General features: G+C 35.7%; 1 protein-coding gene across 4 annotated transcripts in view; it reads left to right on the top strand.

Annotated features, from left to right (window-relative positions):
- The window catches only part of RNF2 (ring finger protein 2), a 95,886-nt gene extending 79,450 nt beyond the window's left edge, over positions 1-16,436 (top strand). For all 4 annotated transcript variants that reach the window (XM_073216904.1, XM_037009908.2, XM_037009907.2 and 1 more), the window contains 6 exons: positions 4,818-4,906; positions 8,186-8,346; positions 9,105-9,320; positions 13,057-13,329; positions 14,144-14,315; positions 14,608-16,436. In XM_073216904.1, coding sequence (XP_073073005.1) covers positions 4,820-4,906; positions 8,186-8,346; positions 9,105-9,320; positions 13,057-13,329; positions 14,144-14,315; positions 14,608-14,709 — 1,011 coding nt within the window. In that variant the 5' untranslated portion in view covers positions 4,818-4,819 and the 3' untranslated portion in view covers positions 14,710-16,436. The remainder of the gene's footprint in view (positions 1-4,817; positions 4,907-8,185; positions 8,347-9,104; positions 9,321-13,056; positions 13,330-14,143; positions 14,316-14,607) is intronic.
- The last annotated feature ends 526 nt before the right edge of the window (positions 16,437-16,962 follow it).

Genomic DNA, 16,962 nt, shown 5'->3' on the forward strand with positions numbered 1-16,962 from the left:
TGTATATGATTTTGGGGAAAGGTAGAATTTAGGTTAAATTTAAATAAAACTGTATTGACCTAAAGCAAAAAGGGACTAGTTCTCAAGAGATTATCTGATAGCAGCTGTCAAAAGTGGAAATTTGAGCTCCCTATGTACACATGGATTGTGTCCTTTAGGCAGTCTCTTCTGTATATATGGATTGTGTCTTGACACAAAAAATGGAATTTTTCTTTATCTGATCATCTTTTGGCCCTCCTTGGCCAGGCCACAGGAGAGGCTACTAAATTATTGTTCAGATTTACACTGCTAACATGTTCTTAAAAATTGAGAGAGTGGTTTTGGCTGTCAACAAGGTTGTGTCCCTTTTTTGATCTCAGGATTACCTGCTGTATCAGTAGCATTTAAGACTCTAGATATAAAGGAACATGTGATTGTAATACAGATATAAACAGAGAGACTGGAAAACTTTCAAAGCCATGGAGGTCCGAAGTTTTTCCAAATGTTATCAGGAAGTTCTGGAACTACAACTAACTTGTGAATTGCTTCCTGAGTCTTGTTTGCCACAGGAATACAAATGCCCAAATCAGATATAATTTGGTTATGTGCGGAACTGGTATCTCTAGAAACAAGACTTCAGCAGAATATTTTATTTGACATTTCCTATTATTTGCTGGAGGAACTTTCTGGAGACAGAAGAAAGGAGTGTCCTGTTTATAGTTGGCCCCGGGGTAGCAGTCATAAGTTGTGGACACAGAGTTAGGATTTGGAATTCTTAGAAATTCCGTCTGAGTAGTTTTAGTTCTTTGAGAAATTCACTGTGTTATAGTAGGGTTTATGGTGGAAATAATGGCATGGGTAGTTACTAGGAAGCTGACCATTTATTGTAGGTAGGTCATCTTAAATTCAGTGACAGGAAATGAGATTACGTAGTAATCTTAAGAGCAGCATTATTGGGAAGGTTTGGGGCCATTGTTCTCTTCGTACGTACATATATATACACACACACATGTGAGCATGCACCTTTTATTTGCTAATATAGAACAATGCCTCTTCCAGTTATTTTTCTGATCGCTCGCTGAATCTGCCAGTATCTCTGTGAATAGGTCCTTCATACTTAGAGGCTGAAGGACCTCTTGATTTTGTTTTTGATGTTTATCTGAAGGTTCTATGTTTGTTTTAGTTTGTAGTTTGTCAGTTTTCTAAAGCTCTTCTATTATGTTCAGCTCCATGTTGAAGATAATCCAAATTTGCAGTTTTCCATTCCTTTTTTTTTTTTTAAGTCTCTGTTTTAGGTCTTAGCCTATTAATGAGAAGAAAAGGTAGTTTTGTATTATCTCTTGGGTCTGTCCCATAACACGCATTGAACTCCTTGAAGCCAGTTTCTCATGTTTCCTCTTTATTGTTCCATCCTTTGTGTACAGCCTTATTTTTCTTGCTCTCTCTAGTCCCTGATGAATGTTTAGCAAGTTATAAAAAAATCATTTTCCAGTCATTTGTCAGCTTTGAACCACTTTTATCCATCTGAGGGACTACAAATAAATGGATTAATTAATATAAGCCTGGACACCCAGTGTCTAAGAGCGTGTGAAATCCAGTAACAGCTCTTAGTCTGTCTGCCTTACAGTTTGAGAAAGTCTTCCATTAGGACTGTTAGTTCAGCCCTAAACTGGGCCTTCATTTAGTTTTCTTTGGCTTTACCATCATTGTAGTAATTTTAGCGGGTTTTGGATAATTTGGCTGTTTTCTAGGGAAGACCTTGAGAAAAAGATAGTTTATTTAGGATTTTAGGAGAAGAACTAGAGGGGAACAGAGGGAATATATGTCAGGTGATGATGCTAAAACATGATCTTGCTGGATGCATAAGGAGGGTAGGTTTCAGATAATTTGAGTGGTTTCTATTCTTTGGCTTTTGCTAGAGAATCTTAGAAGGGTTGCTATTTTGCGGTTAGAGTTTTGTTTTGAGGCCTTGGTATACTAGTCAAAAAGTCTGGCCCTTGTATACTTGGTACTTTTTCTCCTTTCTTTTTTAGAACTTATCTTAGATATATTCTCTTAGCTATGTCCACAAATCCCAATAATAGTTTAGGGAGTCAAAAATTATCTTTGGCAAAACTGTGCCATCAAGCTTAGTAAGCACAGTAATTATTAAGGGTTATTGTAAGAGTGTGTATAAGGGGCAGGAGTTCTGCCAGGAGAAGTTTGCAGCTTAAATACAGAGAAACCCACTTTGATACACAATAGAGAAGGGGTCACTACAGTAGGATTTAGTGGTACTTATAAAATGATGGTTAGGGCCTATGATTTAGTGTCTGTTACCTTTAGCCCCAGAACGCATAAATGAAGGACAAAGGCCTCCTACTTAAAATAAAGTGCTCTCTCTCAGAGTCTCTTCATGAAGGTTTCTAAAGAGACTCACAACAAAGTTTGTTGCTTCAGAAAGAAGAGTCCGGTCTAACGGGACTCTTGTATCCATTAGCCTCTAAAAGTCGACTAGATAACAATGTGTATGTAGTCTGTGCCATCTTTAAATCCTCATGAAGACTGAATGAAAAGACACCATTTCACCAGGAAGTTCCTACCACAAATGTTTTTCCATTTATGATTCTCAGAGAATGGAATCAAAGCACTCAGAGATGGTAAAAGAGCCAAAGGCTACTAATCCTAGGATTAACAGGTAAACTGTGGTCAGATTAGTGGCCATAGCTCTGTGAAAAATTATTCAGGTTTCAGATTAATTGGAGACACTGATAAGGGATCATAATGAAGCTGAAAGGCAATTGTATTTAAAGTATAAGAGGCTCAAGGAATGTTTGCTTGTTTGGTAATCCACTACTTCTAATGACCAGAATGAGTGAGTCCTCAAGGCAGTGGACATTGTCAAAATTGTGAACAAAAATCACCACTCATTCAAATCTGAAAAGTTTGAACATATTTATTTCAAAAATCTCCTTGAACAAGGGAGAAACTTCATATGGAAACATAGTTTTTTTGTTAAGGAAAAGAGACAATGTATGTAGAATTTTACAGGGGGCTAAAATTTCAATGAAATGTGTTTATTTATCAAAGCAAAATTGAGCCAATTACTGATTGGGTGGTTCTTGATAGTTGGTCTGTTCAAATGGTGTCGCTGAAAGTGGGAAATTCAGTTGCCTGGATACATATAGATCATGTGCTTTATTGTGTATATGCCAGTGTAGAATATATGCCCTCCTGTGAATGTGCAGGTTGTGTCCTCAGGCAGGTGTGGTTTTTTTCTTTTTCACTCCCTGCTGGACCACTCTGCCTCAGTGTTCCATCAATAATATTGGAACTCAGTATGTGTAACAACTCTATTTCTCTTCTAACGCTCTGTCTCAGTAAAGGATGGTTGCTTTCTCAAAGATGTATTTGACCTTTCTTACACCAGTGTTGAATGTATCACTTAGTGGTCTAATTTTGTCTTTCTGTCCATGCTTAACTGCTTTTGTTCAGAGTTGATATCACCCAGGTTTTTGCAACAACTTCCTCATGGGTCTTACTGATAGCTGATATCTATTCTTCTGCCTTCTACCCTACTACTTGAATTTCTGTGAAACGACTTGATTTTGTTACTTTTCTTGTTCATTAAAACTTCCAGTAGCCTCCACACACAAGCATACCTGTTTTTCATGCCCATCTTCATACATGATGCTATCTACTCTGCCTTAAAATAGAACCCTCTTTCTTTCTTTTGTACCCTATCCCAATGTAGTAGTTTCTCATTTTTTAAGGCTTATTTCATCTCTGCTGAATTCCTTCCCTGAATCCTCAAATTTCCTGATTTTCTTTTGTAATTCCATACTGCTTTTTACATACTGCTGCTTAGAAATTATCTTGTCAGATAGTAGTTGAACTGTTTACATGCAGATCTTTCTTTTTAGGTTTTGTATTCTGAGGCAAGGACCTAGAGCAGTTCTGCTTGGCTAATAATAGATACCTACACTACACAGTTGAATAACTGGAGGCCCTTCTTTTTCCTGTGCTCTAGAAGAGTTAGTTCCTAAGACCATCTTACTCACATGTATATACTAGATTCCATCCCCCTACTCAAAGACAAGCAGAGGATTTAGCCTTACACTGTTCAGTTCATTCGTAGCAAAAGGTAAGGCAGAAATAGTGAGTCAGGGTAGTGAGGAGACCTTGAAATTATGTCATATGGCAAGCAGTGGGAGGATTAAGTGGCAAGCATTTAATCAAAATGGAAAAAAAATCAACTGGGGTATGATAAGTGTTCAGATATTTGAAAGACTGGAAAAATTATTAAACCTAATTAGAGTGCCTCCAAAGGGCAGTGGTAGGAACAGGAAGCAGTTTTGGCCTTAGTGTTACTAGGAAGAGCTTTCTGAACATTACAAGCTAATTTATTAGGGAATTTTTCATGAGGGGAACTATGAGTAGAGGCAGAATGACCTATGGTTTAAAGTGCTAAGAAGTAGATTTTGTATCTTTGGTAAAAGTTGGACTAGGTGGCCATGGTGGAGTCTGAAATTTTCCTGATTTAGTTCTGAGTTCCATGATCATGAATTTTGGGAACATATTTCTTGTTTTGGGTTAAGATAATTTTCTATACATTTAGTAGTAAGTACTTTCCATGTGCCAGCTGTTGAGGATTCAGAGATCAGTGATAGTCTCTTGCTATCAAGTAGCTTGTATTTATAAATGGAAAGATTCTTGAGCTTTACTTCTTTTTAATTTTTGAGAAGCCAGTGTTATTTCTATTTTTAGTACTCTCAGGATTCACAATTCCTAAAAATTAGTTTTGAGATTTACTTCCCTGTCAAATACTAAAATAGTTTTTTGATCCTTTGTATTCCTAGCAATGTCTCAGGCTGTGCAGACCAATGGAACTCAACCATTAAGCAAAACATGGGAACTCAGTTTATATGAATTACAAAGAACACCTCAGGTAAGTTAGATTAAGGTAACAGGGGAAATATGGGACATATGTAAACTGGGATTCATTTTTAGAAAATCAAATCTTGAAAGAACATAACTAATAATAAATTTATATACAAGCAGTCCTGACTTGTGTGTGTTTGGCTGACAATTCATTCATTCATTGAACAAATGATTTGAGTGTACACTCTGTACCAGGTCCTAATCTAGGTACTAAGCAAAGTGAATAAAACAGATGTAGCACCAGCCAATGGAGTTTAATAGACATTAAACAAGTAAATACCCGTAGAATTACACGGTTGAGAAGTTGTGTAAAAGGAAAGTCCCCACTGTTGTAATAAATAATAGCCTGGGAGAGCTAGGGAAAACTGTTTTGAGCTAATGATGGGAAGGACTGAGGAGGAGCCAGATTTGAAAGAGATAAACATGCTTAAAATTGAATTCATTTTAAAGTTGAGATGCCTATATGACAGGCAGGCAGAGATGCTAACTTTGGGGTCTGGACTAAATATAAAATTTAGGTGTTGTCAGTACATTTTAAACAATTAGAATGGATAAGATAACCCAGAGGGAGATGAGCAGAGGTCGTAGAGCTGCATCCAGAGGAGCTTCAACATTTAGAAATTAAGTAATGGAAAGGAACCATCAATGGAGACAGAGAAGGAACAGCCAGAGAAAAGTAAGGAAAAATGGGAGCTGGAGAGAGGGATCAAAACCTAAGAGGAAGGATGTTGTAGTAATCTTATTCAACATTACTGAGGGATAAATAAGATGATTACAAAAGTGTACCTTAGATTTGTCATCATACAGGTGGTGACCTTGACAAGAGTAGAGGTACTTGAGTAGATTGTGCTATGTTGAAGGGAGGGAAAAGTGAAAATATGTAGGTAGTTCGTGAGAGAAGTTTGGCTATGCAGAGGAGCAGAGAAATCGAATACAAACTAAAGGGGAACTTGAAATTGGGAAGTTTTAAATTTTGTTTGTAAGATGGGACATAGAGCTGCAGTGACACTCTACTGTCTTCGCCCCCCAACTCCAAAGTGCTTCAGTCACATTTAACTATTCAGCAACCTGTGGAGATACTAATCTAGGCTAATTTAGTGGAGAGGGAGAGATTGCAAAGTCAGAGAGTGAATATAATAATCAAGAGGGATATACTTGAGAAGGTAGAAGGAATACACCTTTGATATGAAGAGGCATGCTTTCTCCTTGTAGCAAGAAAGATGAAGATTTATCAAGGTTTCATAGAAAAAGAGAGCTTTCTTAATGAAATTTGAGGCAATCTGTTGAACATCCAGGTGGAGGAAAGCCTTCAGGTAGAAGACAAGGGGTAACATAGTGTAGTGAAAGGAAAAACGAGTTGTTAGAGAAACCAGTTGCTGAGTAGTGTCAAACACTTCTTTGAGGCTGGTGAAATTCTGGCAGTCGTGTGTGTTTCCCCATTTCTTTCCCCACAGTGCCACATACCCACACAGGAGAATGTGGATGTTGAGTTTATCCAGGGTTGGGATTTTGATAGGCAAGTTATAAAGAAGAAGAGGAGGGACAAACTTGATTACTAGCTAAGTCAGTCATATTTTCTGAATGATAGTTTCCTCATCTATAAAATGGAGGTTATAATTACTATATAAAAAGTTTGTGTATGTATTATGTTAGGTATAGTAGTCCTCTTTTATCTGTGGCTTTGCTTTCCACATTTTCAGTACCTATGGTCGATCATGGTCTGGCAGTCAACCATAGTCTGGAAACATGATCGTCCTTTGACTTCTGGTCAGAAGGTCAATAGTAACCTAACACTGCATCACAATGCCTATGTCATTCATCTCTTTACATCTCATCACGTAGGCATCTTATCTCACATCATCACAAAAGGAGGAGGAAGTTTGGGTACAGTATAAGAAGATACTTTGAGAGAAAGACCATATTCACATAGCTTTTATTATTACATATTGTTACAGTTGTTCTATTTTATTACTAGTTATTGTTAATCTCTTACTATGCCTGTTTTATAAATTAAACTTTATCATAGGTATGTATGGATAGCAAAAAACTTAATGTATATATAGGGTTCAGTACTATCCACTGTTTCAAGCATCCAGTGGGGGTCTTGGAACTTACCCTTTGTGGATAAGGGGAGACTACTGTAAAATAAAATACTTAGAAGTACATTATATAGAGAGGCTGAAACAGACACTCTATAATAGTGGTAGTTATTATAAATGTAAATATATTTTACTCGAGTCCTTTAGGGACAGTATCTATAGTTTCTATGTCTTTCTCTGTGAGATCATCAGTTTATGAACCTATAGAGGAAACACAATTATAATGGAGAGCTAGTGGAAGCAGGAAATGTCATTAACATATAGGAGGGAAGCCCCTCATTTCTTCCTTTTCTTTTTCTTCTTTCTTTTCCTCTTTTTTCCTTTACAGTAGCCACCAACTAGACCTTTTTCCACAATCCATAGGAGCCAGTGTTGGTGGCTTTAGAACTCAGTAGTCTTTATTCTCAAGGCCACCTTGTGGGAAAGGTGGGTAGTGGTGGTGAAGAAAGGAGAAGTCACTAATCTCTCTGCAGCTGGAGATGTGTCTTGGGATTCTATTGGAACGAGTGCATTTTCACACTGAAGCATTTTTTAGACATAATTAGAAATACTAATAATTGTTATACTTCAGATGTATTCTACTTTAAATCAGTTTGTAGGTTTGCCTGAGCACCTGACCACTTGGTATAATCGGTTTCTGTGGACCAAGACCTTTTCAGGTTTAAAAAAAATCCTGTTAAACTCTATTTAGATAATACTTGTATCACAATCTTAAAATCTCTTAATGGATGGCATGAAATTTATAATTTATTATCAAAATGGTATGCTTTTTAAAGATAAAGGAATTCTTAGAGTTCAGTTACCCCTAATTTCTCATTTTTTAGGTAAGGAAACAATGAAAATAATCATTTAGAGTCAAATCCAGTTAATATGCCAAGAACTGGAACCAAAGGCATCTGATTGCACAGTCAATGTTTTTTTTTTATTATACCAGGCTGATTTATCTTTCAAATACATTAATAGGTTATCTTCAGCATTAAAACAATAGCATTTCTATAATGCAGTGGTGGAGGAGGGAGGGGAATTGAGGGAGATTATTGCCAAAACAAGATTAGCTGTGAGTCGACAATGATGGTAGCTGGGTGATGGGTACATAAATGTTCATTTTTGTCATTTTCAATACTTCTGCATGTTGAACTTGTCTTTAATAAACAAATAGCATTAATTTTAGAGTGACTCTTCCATAGGAGGCAATAACAGATGGCTTGGAAATTGTGGTTTCACCTCGAAGTCTACACAGTGAATTAATGTGCCCAATTTGTTTGGACATGTTGAAGAACACCATGACTACTAAAGAGTGTTTACATCGTTTCTGTGCAGACTGCATTATCACAGCCCTCAGAAGTGGGTATGTTGAAATGAGTTACACTAGGTACCTAAGTTGTATCAGAACAGTGCTCTCTGGGTTTTGGGAAATACATTCTCTATAAGTGTTCATTTGAGAACTGGAAATTTTTTAAAGTCTAGGTTTTAATTGTTGGAGAATCTTTGTTTTGAAACAGTTGATTTTATACAATTTTAGAAGCTTTATAGGATGAATATTTTGAGGAAATTACAATGGATGAAACCATGGTTTTTTTATTTCTGAAGCACATAAAATAATCTTACGAATGCTATTTTAATTAGGAATTCATAGCATACAAATTAATATATATATTAGTGGGTAGTTTTTCCTTATATGGCTTGGATATCAGAAAGGAGCAATTTATATTTGAGAAGAATAGGTTTATATTTCTAAAACGGTTATATGTAACTGATCGATGGGAAGAATTCACATTTTTCTCTGTTGGCTAGTGATATAGAGTGAGGTTACCAGATTCATGCTTAACCACTAGTAAGATTTCCAAGGAAATTCAGGTTAATCAGTTTAAATTCCTTTGTTTTAGTAAAATATTAGAATGATAAAAATGATCCAGAAGCAGTGACTGTAATGGGGTATGTGGTGGGGACTTGATAATGGAGGGAAATCTAGTAACCACAATGTTGCTCATGTGATTGTATATTAGTGATACCAGAAAAAAAAAAAAAGATCCAGAATGTGGGTATTTGTCTTAAGCCCAAAGATACTGGTATCATTTACATCTTCCTTCCCCTCTTTTTATTTAGCAATAAAGAATGTCCTACATGTCGGAAAAAGTTAGTTTCTAAAAGATCACTAAGGCCAGACCCAAACTTTGATGCACTCATCAGCAAAATTTATCCAAGTCGTGATGAATATGAAGCTCATCAAGAGAGAGTATTAGCCAGGATCAACAAGCACAATAATCAGCAAGCACTCAGTCACAGCATTGAGGAAGGACTGAAGATACAGGCCATGAACAGGTGTGTGGGAAAACAGGCCAGAGAGAGTGGCCATTTTTCTGAATACTTTGTAAAATACTGAATTTACTGAACAGCCTCCATTTTGAAAAAGGTAACGTGAAATAACAAATGGTAGTTTTGCATGGTTATCTTTTTATGCAGGTATAATATATGCCTCCAGGCGTAGTAGGGTGTTCGATTTTAAACACTACAGTCTTTAAACACCCTTCTTAGTACATACTTCTCCCTCCACTTACTATTCTATATCTCCTCTTCCCTTTATAGCAGAGATCCTTGGAAGAGTTGTCTATGCTTACTTTATCCGGTTCTCCCGTTCCATTTTGAACTCCCTCTAGTCAGGTTTTCATCCTCACCCTTAACTCCCAAATCACGCTATTGGAGTTACCAGTGACCTCCACATTGTGAGATCTAATTGCTGATTCTCAGAGCCCATCTTACGTAGCAGCATTTGAGAAGGGTTTTCTTTGAAAGGTTTCTTTACCTGGCTTTCAGGAGACCCTATTGTCTTGGTTCCCTTTGTATGTCATTCGCTCAAACTTGACATGTCCCATACTGAACTTTTTATTCTTATCCCTACTTCTCTTCATTGTTGTTCACTTCAGTTGATGGCAAGTCCATAATACCACTTGCTTTAACAAAAAATTTTAGAGTCACCCTTAACATCTCCAATTTTTCTCACATTCTGTATTCCAATCTGTGAATAAATATATTTTTAGCTTTCTTCATAATACATTCAGATTGCTCTAGGCCACCACTATCTTTCATTTGAAGTATTGAAATAATCTCCTAATTGGCCTTTGTACTTTCCATGTTTACCCCGACATGGTCTATTCTCAGCACAGCAGCCAGAGTGATTCTGTTAAAATAAAAGTCACATCTGGGTTCTCCTTTACTCTAGAGCCTCTAATTTCGCATTCAGATTAAAAGACCCTAATGATGGCTTCCAAGAACCTACATAATGTGGGTACTTTGTTACTCCCATTCTCTCTTCCTTTCTGACATCTCCTAATATATTCAGACCTCAAGGAGATGGCAAAATAGGAGATGGCATTCTAATCTAGTAATTCTCACCTTGGCTAAAACATCAGAATTACTTGCAAAGCCTTTAAATTCCAGGGCCTTAGGTATCATCCCTGACAAAGTCAATTCGAATCTTTGATTGGAATTCAGGCATTGTTTTTCTTAAAGTTCCAGAAGTGGTTCCTAAGTGCAACCTTAAACCATTGGCTTGAAGTATTCCGTCCTCACTGTGTTAAACTGAACTACCACTAAACAAAGGAAAATAAAGTGTTAAATATTGAATGTATTTATTTTAAAGGAGTTAAACATTTCTAAGAGTTGGAGAGACTTTAATGGTTGTTCAGTTTAATCTTTTACCAGGAGAAGAATCCCCTTTGCAAAATCCTTTATTGATAGTCCTTTGGGTTGACATTTCTAAGTGGTAGGGAATATGTGATAGGAGAGGAGCTCCTTTCATTTGACAACTTTATTATAGCTTCCTTTCTATTTTTCAACATCATCAAGCATGCTTCTGCTTCAGGGCCTTTGTACTTCATGTTCTTTTAGGAACCCTCATTATCCAGATAACCCATATGGCACACATTCTCTCTCATGTGTCTGCCATGTTTCTGTCTTTCGCCTTGGAACTCCATGCTTTCTTTCCCTCCATGCTGCATTTTTTCACCACAGCACCTACTATTCTCTGACATGTTTTTGTTATCCACTCTGCTAGGATAATATAATTCCTATGAGGGTAGAGATTGTGTCAGTATAATTGATTCCTGTCACACCAGTACATAGAACTGTGTCTGGCTTAAGGTAGCTGCTCAGTAAATATTTTTGAATGCATGAATATTTTTTTAAAGTTCTTTCTTTATATTGAATTAAAATTAGTCTCTTGTATGTGGCAGTCTTGGCATGTCTTTGTCAGAATACTTATGTTGGATTCTACACTCCATATTCTGATTTTACTAGGTCTTCAAATAATAAAGGCTAAATATTCACATTCCTTATTTCTTTTATTGTTCCTCATACAACACTCAAGTCTCTTGGTGTAATTCGTGAAATGCTACTTCTAGAATCGTATGTAGTATTATAAATATGATTTGATAAATGGAAGATATAATAGTTATTGGTTTCCATTATCCAAACATTCTGTGATTGCTGCCTGAAATGAATCAATCTAGCTGTGTCATCTCACACCTTTTTTAGAAAGAAGTATGGGATAAAAATAAATGCATTCAGACAGTAACCCTGTTACATTAGAACAACTTTTCTTTTGCTTTATTTGTGGATTTTAGGAAATACTTAAGTATAGTCCTTATATTTTCACTGCTGAGGTTTTTTCATTTCATTAATTTGGCCAGTTCGTTTCTTTTTTTTTTCTTCTTTAAGTTGTGGTAAAAAAGTTGTATAACGCAGAACTTAACCATCTTAACCATTTTTAAGTAACAGTTCAATATTCTGAGTGTAGCCACATTGTTGTATGGCTGGTTTCCAGAACTCTTTTCATCTCCTGATGCTGACATTCTGATAGTTCTTCATTTCCTCCCCCTTTCCTCACTTCTGGTAGCTACCATTCTACTTTCTGATTACTTTAAATATCTTGTGTAGGGGGAATCATACAGGGTTTGTCTTTGTGACTGGCTTGTTCACTTAGTAGGTCTTCAGAGTTCATTTGTGTTGCAGCATATGCAGGATTTCCTTCCTTTTTAAGACTGAATAATTATACATTGTCTGTGTTCATGTCGTTTTGAATCAGTTTTACTATTTAACATATTATTCATCCCCTCTTCAGTTTGAAATGAGATACAGATTTCATGAGTTTTTTTTTTAAAGCAAACTAGTTCCTGAGCATCTTTCTTAAGTAGTGGGCTATTATTTCCTTGTCCTGGCAGTAAACACGTAATGATGGTATTGTTCATGAAAGTGCAAGTCATTCTTTCATGTTTCTTTTTCATCTGTATCTCTCCTTTTTCCTTGAATATATAGGTAGAGAGAGAGGCAATGTGGTAGAAAGAATGCGTATCACATCCTAGTTCTGGTGCTTCCTAGCTTATAACGTGGGGCCTTGAACCCCAGTTTCTTTGGTCTTCTCAACTATAAAAGAATGATAATGTCAGTTGCCTTGACAGTTGTTTTGATGAGTAAATAAAATATATACACAATTCACGTTGCCTAGTTACTGGTATTTGAGCTTGTTAGAGAGCTGCTTCTATATCTGTGCGTGTATTTAGATACCATATCATTTTCCTTATTAAAATAATTTTGCATTGCATTAGCAGACTTTTGGTGAAGTTGGTATGGAGGAGTGCTTGTACTGCTCCTCTTAAATCTTGTTTCTTTAAGAAATTCTAATTAAAGAGGCATAAATATCTTCCCTTAGAACTTTCAAGTTTTCCTATCTGAATCATGCCTTTGTTTAGATTTAAAATCCTATTACTAGAAAAACTGTCAAAATATAAGGGTTTGCCAATAATTCCTACAGTTAATAAAGAAAATTATTAAGTGAATATAAACATTTGCTAAGTCATACAGATATTTGCCTGTGTGTGAGTGAGTTACCTAGACCTTTCAGGGATGTATGGGAAATAAATATTGTTACCTATTTTGGAGAAAATTCAGTTATCAAGATTTTTTTAGAATTCTGAAGTTCAGTAAACATGTTTCAAAACTGATGAATTGAAAAGGCCTAAATGTAAACTTTATACAACCCCCCTTTTTTTTCTTAACTTAGATTACAGCGAGGCAAGAAACAACAGATTGAAAATGGTAGTGGAGCAGAAGACAATGGTGACAGTTCTCACTGCAGTAATGCATCCACACATAGCAATCAGGAAGCAGGACCGAGTAACAAACGGACCAAAACATCTGATGATTCTGGGCTTGACCTTGATAATAACAATGCAACAGTGGCAATTGATCCAGTAATGGATGGTGCCAGTGAAATTGAGTTAGTCTTCAGGCCTCATCCCACACTTATGGAAAAGGATGACAGTGCACAGACAAGGTAAGTGTGTGGGTTAGTTTCAGATTATCTGAGTTGAGAATGTTTAATATGAGGTTAAAGGGCAATTTTGCATAAGAAGCAAGGACAATATTTGTCATCTCCATGAATTGCTGGGATTCATTGGGGTACTCCGGTTGCCTAAATTGTTGTTTTCTTCCTTCCTCATGTATTTCTCACCCACAGTTACATATCTGAAAGGAATGATCCTCCTTGGTAGAGTAGGAAAAAGGATGATTTAAAGTTCTTAACAAGGATACTAGACTATAAAATTCATGCTGGCAAGGATTTCTACTTTACTACTCTTATCTCCAGCATACTGTCTGCCATTGAGTACATATAAGCATCAAATATTTGTCCATGAATAGTATATGATGCTTTAAAAAAAAATCCCAAGATTAGCACTTCTATGCTCAGAAAACAGATTCTTAGACAATAATAAATTTGCTCATATTCTTACTATTCCTCTTGATACAATAGGGAGCAGACCTCTGATTACTGAGGTTAAGGGGTATATTCTTTTTTCCCCTTAGTACTATGTGTAAGTTCTGTTTGATTTTGTCATTATACATCATATTTTATGGGTGGCATGGTGGAAAGAGCTTTTGTCTGGCCTGGTATATAAATAGTGAATGTGTACTTTCCCCTCTTCTGTACCTTCCAATAAGAAATTTTTAGATAATGGGAATAAATTTCTGGTATTACTTTGTCAGTAACTGAGACATTTACATTTCATATAGTTTTTTAGATATGTATTCTATGATACTAACATTTTTATTAATCTGGAAATTAAATTTTTAATAATTCACTTCTCCAGATACATAAAGACTTCAGGTAATGCCACTGTTGATCATTTATCCAAGTATCTGGCTGTGAGATTAGCTTTAGAAGAACTTCGAAGCAAAGGCGAATCAAACCAGATGAACCTTGATACAGCCAGTGAGAAGCAGTATACCATTTACATAGCAACGGCCAGTGGGCAGTTCACTGTGAGTATTTAAAAGTATAGGCTGTTGAAACTGGGAGCGTTTTGACCATCTGAGAATGGCAAGTAGTGGGGTGGAGCCTGATAAAATGGTACAGGACTCTGAGACTAAAAGAAAGAGAAGATGCAGCAGGTAGTTAACTTTATATTTTGTTTGTTTGTTTATGAGTTGTTTATGTGACAAGTTTATCCCAAGATACATTTTTTGAAATGATGGACTTTTATATTTGTTCCATCTCATGATTACTGTGCCTTGAACAGTTTTTATAATTCTTTCTTTCTTTTTTTTGTTTTAGGTTTTAAATGGCTCTTTTTCTTTGGAATTGGTCAGTGAGAAATACTGGAAAGTGAACAAACCCATGGAACTGTATTATGCACCCACAAAGGAACACAAATGAGCTTTTACTAAAATCAGTTCTGAGAGTAAACTTTTTTATAGCCTATTTCTTTAATATTAAATATGTACTGTCATTACTTTTATGGACAGAATCTTGGATATGTTCAGTTTTCTTTCTGAGCCAGACTTGTTTACACTATTAGAATCTTTCCCCTTAATTTAAGATTTCCTTTTTGGAAGGGACTGCAGTTACTCAGTTCTTTTTCTTTCCTTTTAAATATATCTAAGTTGTATGTTTTCACAAAATATGGTTCCAATTTGGAGCACCCTTTTGACCCAGGAATTTTTCGTAGTTCTGTATTCATAAGGGAAGATTCAATTGGCCATCCTTTTCCCTTCTCTCAGAAGTTTTTTAGATCTACAGAATGTTGAAATTAAGTATTTTGACTTTTTTCCTGGAGTCTTGTATATTTATAGTTTTCTATATAAGCTGTAGTATCTTCATGAAGACCAAGGCTCAAATTTACTGTGCTTAAAAACAATTCTCATAGGATTATTATTTTCATGGTATTTTCTTCCATAAAATCTCATTTTTTAAAAAAGGTTCTCTATGAACTTAGTGTCCATTGTCATGCAATGTTATTTTTTCCATTTTTTTCCCTCTGATTTTGGAATTTCTGATCCTAGGAAAGAGAATCAAACAAAATCTCAAGTTATGTGAGAACTTGACTCATTTATAGATTTCACTGAAGAGAGAAAAATTAAATTGGTCTTATGTAGTCTTCAAGAGTATATTTAAAGAGGTCTTTTTTGTATTAGTTCTGCTGTCACTTAAGTTCCTTTATTATATGTGTTTGATGTTTTTTGCCTATTAAAATACCAGAGACATGGAGATATTTTGCACTTTAGCCTTGATAAAAGTACAAGATATGCTCAAAGCTTCCCTAATTCTTTTCTTATTGGTAGCCACATAAATTTCAAGAATGACATGGCACATAGAACTAACAGTGGGGGATGGGGGGAAGTTTGCCCTTTTTTGAAAAGTTTATTTAGCATTTTGGTTGCCATCTATCAGTTTATAAATTTGGAGCTCTGCTAATTACAAATTAATGGAGCTCAAGCCCTGCCTTGATATAGTGAAAGATAATTCTGCATAACAATGTCAGCCAGTAGGGTAAAGTCATTCTACTACTCTTCTTTTAGTTTTATATTGAGGGACAGTGTTGGACTTTTGGGGCCAGAAGGCTTTATGATGACAAGTCAGAAATAAGGTTGACTTGTGTGTTATTTTTCATCCCTGTCCTGATTCTAGGTATGTTTCCAAGTTTATATTATCACAGTATTTACAAAGAGCTTGCATTGAGAAATTAATCCTAAAGGGTTTTTTCTAGAGGGGAGTAGTACTCCCATACCATTGTTACTAAAACCTTGTCTAGTCATTGTAAATATTTATCTGTCATTTTTGACAGATTGGAGCCAGCTTGATGTTTTAAATCTTCAGCTCAGTATGATGAAAATTTAAAGGCTTATTCAATTTTTTACCATTTTACTGAAAATATTTAAAATCTGTTTTTACAGTTTTTTTTGTAATCTGTGCCATGAAATTTGAAGACCACCAAGAAAAAAGGGAGATTTTGTATTCAATTCCTTTTCTGGTGTAATGTTAAGTTGTATAGATTATTAATGCATGTCCACTGAATATAACCCTGGTTTTGTGATATAACTGCTTAGATTTTATTGGTGACATTAGCTTAGTGGTTGCATTAAATAACTAAATTCCTGTTGTGATTAATTGAAGTTTTGTCTTTAAGCAAAAAGTTACTTGTTAATATAAGCTTTGTGCTTAGAGAATGTATGCGTTTCCATCTGTCAGTATGGGAGGACGTAAACTCTCCATATCAGTGAGTTCATTGGATATGTAATCATTTGCAAAATACAGTTACAGGTATTTGATAGAGCATTGAGTGTAGTATTGTGTGTATGTGTGCATGTGTGTGTGTTTTTTGGTGGGTGGGTACTGTTCACCATCACTACCTACCAAATTTTTCATAAAGTGTTATCTAAGTAACTTCTATAACCACCATCTTAACTGAGGAACAAAAGGCTTACCAATGTGGTGGTAGCCTTTGGATATATTATCATTTTCAAATTTACTATGGTAAAATATACATAGCCAAATTTCCATTTTAGCCATTTTTAAGTGTATAATTCATTGACATTAAGTACATTCACAGTGTTCTTAACTGTCACCACTATCTATTTACAGGACTTTTTCATCATTCCAGCTAGAAACTCTGTGCCGATTAAACAGTAG

This window comes from Manis javanica, chromosome 11, assembly GCF_040802235.1.
Source record: "Manis javanica isolate MJ-LG chromosome 11, MJ_LKY, whole genome shotgun sequence".
Lineage (NCBI taxonomy): Eukaryota > Metazoa > Chordata > Mammalia > Pholidota > Manidae > Manis > Manis javanica.